This window comes from Solanum pennellii, chromosome 7 (genome assembly GCF_001406875.1).
Source record: "Solanum pennellii chromosome 7, SPENNV200".
NCBI classification, from domain to species: Eukaryota; Viridiplantae; Streptophyta; class Magnoliopsida; order Solanales; family Solanaceae; genus Solanum; species Solanum pennellii.
This window is the reverse complement of record NC_028643.1, coordinates 64,881,121-64,888,258: the sequence shown is the minus strand read 5'-3', so window position 1 is coordinate 64,888,258 and position 7,138 is coordinate 64,881,121. Positions and strand designations below refer to the sequence as shown.

The following is a 7,138-nucleotide window of genomic DNA, read 5'->3' as shown; positions in this document are numbered from 1 at the left end:
ATAGAAAATCGTAAAGAAAATCAGGGATTGTAAGAAGACAAGCTACTTCCACAGCTGGAGGGGTTACCTCCTTTCTCTCTTAAGTGAAACTTGAGCACATTGAAACAAAATTGTTACCAACCATAACTGAAAAGGCATTAAACTTTTTGCAACTGAACAAAATCCTCAAACATGTTTTTAACCATGTTTACAGGCTACAGATGTGAAAAATCATACTAGGAATTTATGCTGGAGAATTTTTAAGACTCTAAATTACAGGGGTAAATAACTCAATAAACCATGGAGATATGGTGGTTCTCTGACTGCAAGAGCGTTTGGGAAGAGGCAGTTCTACAGAGCTCCTTGGCAGCGTGACAAACTAAAAGTGCTCTTAAATCCAAACAGCTCAGACTATTTCTATAGATTACGTTTCAACGCCATTTTGCTTGTATTTTCTCTTGACACACTTGCATAACTCAAGAGTTATACTTTGGCATGCAAATTATGCGAAAGACCTCTAAATGCTCGGGTTCCACTCACAATTGGGAAACATGATTAGTTTCATTTAGAAAAAGACAGCCAAAGATATAGTTGTAGAACTCTTTTCCTTTGACAGTTTCTCCTCCACCGACGACAGCTTCAGTGTCATATGTGACTGCCCTAGTACAGTCTGGGCAGTAGGTAATCTGCATCCAAAAAGTATCCATCAGGTTTTAGAGTTCATCATTGCAGATTGTGCTGAACAAGAGGGAGGGTGCATTTTCTGTCTCAATAAGATCCAATGACAGGCAAATCCAAAAGATTGACAAAAGCAAGATGACCAGTAGCAAGGTCATGCTTTGAGCAGTCATCTTTCAGGAACTACTTAACATTGAAAATGCTACAATTGAGGCAGTATAGCTGCCATACCTCCAATAATTTAGGCTGAAAATGGCTATCGAGCATGACATCAACCCCATACATTGCCCTAGATTTGCTATGATGCATTTCTGGATGCACAGCAGCTGCTGCTTCAAAAGCCGATTTGATCATATTTCTAATCCTTGAGTGGATATCCAGCCACTTGACTGCAACAAAGACAAGAGTAAGACTAGTAACTAAAACACTATGTCCTGCTAAATTAACAATATATGGAAGGAGGAAATCAAAGTATTGATAGTGAAAAGGAAATACCCTCACCCTCATGTTCTTTCTCAAATTCTTTCACAAACTCTGGTGTGTTCATATGGTTCAACTTGCCTCTGTAGTTCTATAGGAGAATATTATGTGAAATGTCATGAACCAAGTCAGGGAATTAAATCATGTAATTACATCAATAAAATACTCAAATTAATAATGCAAATCCACAATTAACAAATAGGGGAAGCAAGTAATCATTCCTTACCATAACAGTAAAATGAGTCTCATATTGATCAAAGCTATGTTTCTCCAAAGTGTATGTGTTGTTTGCCAATCTAACCTGAAAGGAACATGTGAACAAAATCAGCCAGAGACAAGAAAACAAATCTTAACGAAGGCATTTTATATGTTATGATGACAAGTATCTTAGTGAAACTGTCCTCTTTTCAATTTTTCGAGCACTTATGAGAACACCTACACCACTGAATATGTACATACCCAGAAAACTTCTGCAAGGAAGATCTCCAGGGGATCTATACTGCGAACCAAGACAATATATCGGAGATCAAATTTTCTCCCTTTAAATAGAGCAGGATGCTCAATGTACTTCTGACAGATTTTTGGGCCAGTCTCCATGAGACGAATAATAGCAGATAGATTGCTATTTATTGTCGTATCAATAGTTCTTGCCATGTTCCATGGCTTCAAGATCCACAAATTGTCTAGTTTCTCTCTTTCACGTATATGAAAATCTCCAATAAGGTGACTTAGCTGTGTCTCAAGATTATAAGTAGGCTGAAGCCATTCGACCAACCCATGAGCCTGCTAAGTGGACAAATTTCAGCATCAGCATTCTGCATAAAGAACAAGTGCTCAACCACTATAAGTAAACATGATATCTATGATGACCTTCTGAATAGTTTCGGCCAAGTGATGTTTCATAACCAGGCAAGCCTCAAATGGAAATTGATTTATGTATTGTTCATCATTTATTCCTGTTGCCTTCTTTGTCTCCTTGTCTATCTGCATGCTTGTCCATATAATGTCTGCATCTTTGGGTTCAGTTGCTACAAACACCACCAGTAATGTTCAAGATAATTTATGAGTAGACTCTTGAGTCAGTTAAATGTTAATAAAATTGCACTTAAACAATTAGTACACACTTTCTCAACTGTAAGTAATATGAGTGCACGTTACATTAAAGACCAAGTCCAGACTGATAACAGCACAGAAATAGTCAATAATCTAAAAAGCAGGAAATTTTAGCAAAATAGACATACTGATAACAAACTCAGGACGAGTCAAATATTCCTCCACTTGAGGTATGTCAGCGTACACACGTAAAGTTCTTCCATCACCACAAAACAGACTACTTGTAATTGATGACCCCTGTACTGGGCTAGCAATTTTGATTGATTGCAATTTGTTCTTGTATTTTTCATATTCCTGAAGAATTATGGAATCCAAATTTCATGTTGAGCATCTATATTCAGTTAACAAGAACATTCAAATATGAAAACGTCAATACATACTTTGATAAAATAATTTTTTGGTGTATGGAACCAAGCAGTTAGGCGAGCAGATCGTTGCTTCTCTTCCCCGATACCAAATAGGTAATCTCGAGTGCACTCATCACCTTCTCGAACATCATCAATCGGCCAAAGAATTGAATAACTAAAATCATTATTAAAAATTAGTGCAGTTTCAAAAATATATGGCAGTACACAGAGTTAAAACTTTAATTGCATAATAAGTTCATCAGAGAAGCAGAAGAAGTGCATGGCAAACTCTGGTTTAATTTCCTCATCAGCCTTTCCATTGGAAAAAGACCTTCGTTCTTAGGCCATAGGGGAGACTATGAGAAGGATACTTCTCCAATATCTCGTTAAGTAGGATACACTTGCGTTCTACACTGTGGATCTCATTTCACTGCTATGCTTTTTCCAAGGAGAGTTACTTAGGATACTGGCTATCTGCTAGTTCCAACCAATCATCAATACATGGAATATCTCTTCATACCCAAAAAATGGTTCACAAAATAAGAATACAAAATCTCATTATGTGAGCAAGAAACAAAGTGATTTACATACTTCTTTCAAAAATTCATTTATTACCAATTCATTGGAAACAACAATTTCAATTAATAAATTCAAAAACCTGAACAGACGGAGGACATATACTTTTTTTTATTTATTAGTTTCTTATTGGAAATGTGCTTTTAGAGATTTATTCACAAAAAGGGCAAAGCCCTGAAGTCAAGAGGCATACAATCTCAGTACTTCAGAGATGGGCATTCCCTGCTACAAATTCCAAGTGGTCATCTACACAAGGTTTTTCCTGTGAATTCCAATATATACAAAATGTATTTTTCCATAATGACTATATACAAAATGTAGTTTAGAAAAGAAGAACATTCCAATATGTAAGCTAGAAAGCAGATGGTTTAAGAAGAGAACCTCACAGCTGATGCCAAATTGCCCTCTGGCATGTAGAGAAAAGGAGAGACTCTAAAATTTGGCTTGTCGCTGTGGCGCAAAGCAGAACCAAGTTCATCCATTACATACCTATGAACACAAAGAAACATGCACATAAGAGGATGTTACGCAGATGAGCGTGAGTTTAGAAAACATTGTCCAGAATTACAAAAGGATTGTATCATGATAGTCCAGCAACTTCGGCACAACCAAGTTGACAGACTACTTAGTTGCAGCAACGTTCACCAACTTAGCTAAACGTTTGACAAATCAAACAGAGGGATTCTCACGGTAATAGAACTAAATGTACCAAGCTATGGCAGTTTCTGCTCTCATAGACATTTTTTAATTCCCAATTGCTTAAAGTCCAAGTGCCTAATTTTCCACACCTGGATTTCCTGTGACTTAAGCTCACAGAAAAATGTGCTACTTTTTCTAGGCTCTATTGAGTCTACAGATAAAAATCTTCAGAACCAAGCAAGAGGTAAGCTAGAAACCCAAAGCTTCAGTTCAAAATGCCTAATAAACTGAACTACTTTATGTTGTTTAGAGCAGTTGTATAATGGAAACAGGACATCACATGGAGATAGCAACTTTAGAGATCATCATAATTTCTAGCTTGCATACCATACAGAGGTTTCGTCAATTTTTTCTTCATCGGCAAGTCTATACGTCATTAAGTACAACCACATAGCATTAATGACACGATCTGTTAGAGGTTCTCCAGCAGTCCATTTAGGAAGACGTGGTTGCAACATTGAATCAACCACAGACTTCCCGGACTCCATTATTTTCGATGTGTTTACTCCATTTAGTAGAGAAAGATTAGGCAGGGCTTCAACAATTTCAGCAGCACTTTCTCCTAAAGGCCCTGGGATATCCACCTGTTCCATAGTTTATATAAATATCATTGTGTGCTCACAGTAAAGAAGCAGTAATTACAAGAGGTACCTCCAGAGAATGCAAGCAACTGAATCGTTTAAGAAGCTGAAATAAATCACGAAGACAATTCTGGTCCAATGGATTTCCACGCAAGTTTAAATAAGAAAGAGATGTGATCTCTTCAGGATTAAATGCCTGAGAAAAAGAAGCAGCATGAACAGGGGAAGATTATTAGGATTAAGGACAGACCACAACATCCATAAAAGACAGCCATAGTTTCACATTATCTCAAAGAAACTTAATATTCTTAGAGAAAAAAGGGATGGAAGAGGAATTTCATGATAAATTCAATAGCACACTTGTTTGGGAAATAAGTAAACATCTGAATAGGCCTGACCTTGTTCATCAGATTGCGAATAGACCTGTTACTAAGGTCTAGAGATGTCACACTCTCCAAAGGATGATCTCTTTGATGAGCACAGTCTGCATTGTCCTTGTCATAGATTCCACCACAAAATCCTAATGCCCACTCTCCATAGTTAGATGTAAATTTTGAGTTGCAAATTTCCAAACTAGGACAACCCTGAATGATTGCAGCCTCCGAATTACTATCCAAAGAAGAAAAGGAAGAAGCATCAATTACTGTTAAAGCTTTGCCAAACAAGAAAATTGCTGAACCCAACATCAATTACTACTATTAAAAAAAGGATTTAAGCACTCACTGCTCCACTGGCCCAGTTACTGAGCTCTTGGCAACTTACCTATTCTCCAAAAACGGATTATTATTCAGCCAGAGAGCTTTAAGATTGTTGAGTCGGGTAACTTCCTTAGAAACAACCTCAACATCGCTCAGATTGTTGCCGCACAGGCTCAGTGCCAGTAAGTTCTGATGCAAGAAATTTTAAATTAACAAACATAATATAAAACAAAGGACCAACAAGAACATCGTAAGAAGTGTGAGGACAAACATAGTGAAAAGCACCAATCACTAAAGGTGACTCATTGCATACATATAATGTTTGCCCCTACAAGATAGCTACTGTTTGCAGCTTCTAACCACTAACTAAAAAGATCTGTCATTATATGCATCTTATAAATCTAATAAGGAAACCTAGGCTAGCTATTATTATTGTTTTTAGTTTCTAATTTACCGAATTGATATCACATTTTAGAGCAATAAAGAATACGCACTGGAAATTTACTAGGCAAATCAAGAGATACAAGCATGTGATCATCAACGTCAAGTTCCTCAAGCTCCAACCATCTCATATAATCCTGGCCTTCTTTTACTTTACACATTTCTCTCTCCACTATTTCCACTGCACTCAGTTTGCTACTATCCTCTTCACCTTCCTGCTCAATTGCTGAGTCCAAATCAACATCTACACACATTAATGCAGCCATTCTTTCTGCTAAACCCGGAACTTCACACAACTGCATTATGAAATTTTTCAAAAATATATACATAAAAAACAGAAAGTATACCCTAACAAAAAAACAATAACTTCGTCACCAATTTTCTAGTGACGTGTAAATTCCAATGTGTATGTCACTTCAAACCTGCTTATAAGCATCGGATAGTCGAAAAGTCCAAGCATGATCAACAAGGAAGAGATTGGAGTGTTTGGCGATAAAATCAGAAGTGGAAAGTAGCCTTCTTTGGCGGCCATCTTCAATAGGCTCAATCTGGAAGTAGTGGCCGCCGTCGAAAGTATCGGAAGAGAGCTTCTGAAAGAGAAGCTTGTAGAGTGACTGAGGGATGCCGGCGGCCGCTAGAAGTACGCCGTGGACCTTAACAAAATCGTCCAAGGATTGAAGTTTGTTCATTTCTACTGAGTTTTGACGTAAGCTCACTCGCTAACTTGACGAAGATAGGCAAAAGGGTTTTACAAACAAGGCTTTAGATGCTAAGGCCATGTTTGGTTGTCTTCTTTTCAAGAAAATGAAAAAGATATGTTATATATACAGAAAAGAAAAGGGTCAAATATACTCTATACTATTATAAATAGTTTAAATATATCCTTTGTTATACTTTGGAGCTAAATATATCTTTCCCGTTATACTTTTGGTACATATTCACCCTTATAACTAACCAAGCACACATGAACAACTAGGATTAAAAGAACTCATTCAATAACCATACCCAATTAGAAACTAACACACCCACCCGACTCAATTTGCAAATGTAAAATTCAAACATAAAAAAACTAAAATTTGGTCAAAAGCCGATCAAAACTGTAGGAGAAGGCAAGAAACCTTCTAATTCAATCCGCAGTTTGGTGAAAAATAGATAAATTGTTCCTAAATACTATAGATGTCTGGTCGCATTTCTTAGCAACTTCCAATTTTGGTTAATTTCAACATGGCATCTCTTGGTTGTTGTAATGTAATTGCAATTCTTTTCTCGTCTTATAAACATTAAGTCTGTCATGGACTTGATACAATCTGCTAAATTATTTTCTTTCAAAAAAGAGAAATTACATAAAATTCTCCGGAGCTTGCAGAACAAAAATGAGTCGTGATAATATCTAGATGTGTAACTAATTGTAGCTCTCTCGACACAACTCTTAGCAGAACCCAAGTTACAAGATCCAAACTCATCTCAACAAAAACTTGGACACTCTTCTTCAAATCTTAAACAAAATATAACACCTCCTTTAGATTTTTATGTTTGAAGTTTAAAT

General features: G+C 36.7%; 1 protein-coding gene across 1 annotated transcript; it reads right to left on the bottom strand.

The window, feature by feature from the left end:
• Positions 1-110: 110 nt before the first annotated feature.
• Positions 111-6,389, bottom strand: LOC107026280 (tubulin--tyrosine ligase-like protein 12). Its single transcript, XM_015227188.2, has 15 exons — positions 6,015-6,389; positions 5,646-5,888; positions 5,216-5,340; positions 4,852-5,062; positions 4,524-4,649; positions 4,200-4,456; positions 3,555-3,662; positions 2,631-2,772; positions 2,379-2,544; positions 2,008-2,165; positions 1,597-1,920; positions 1,364-1,438; positions 1,159-1,228; positions 889-1,046; positions 111-665 (listed from the first exon to the last, which is right to left on the bottom strand). The coding sequence occupies exons 1-15, from the start codon at positions 6,279-6,281 to the stop codon at positions 516-518; spliced, it is 2,580 nt and encodes an 859-aa protein (XP_015082674.1). The 5' UTR covers positions 6,282-6,389; the 3' UTR covers positions 111-515.
• Between the last annotated feature and the right edge of the window lie 749 nt (positions 6,390-7,138).

Coding starts and splice junctions, on each gene's coding strand:
- LOC107026280 (XM_015227188.2), bottom strand. CDS start 6,281: ATGAACAAACTTCAATCCTTGGACGATTTTGTTAAGGTCCACGGCGTA. Junction 5,063..5,215: donor AATCCGTTTTTGGAGAATAG/GTAAGTTGCCAA, acceptor TTCTTTGGATAG/TAATTCGGAGGCTGCAATCA. Junction 1,047..1,158: donor ATTTGAGAAAGAACATGAGG/GTGAGGGTATTT, acceptor TCTTTGTTGCAG/TCAAGTGGCTGGATATCCAC.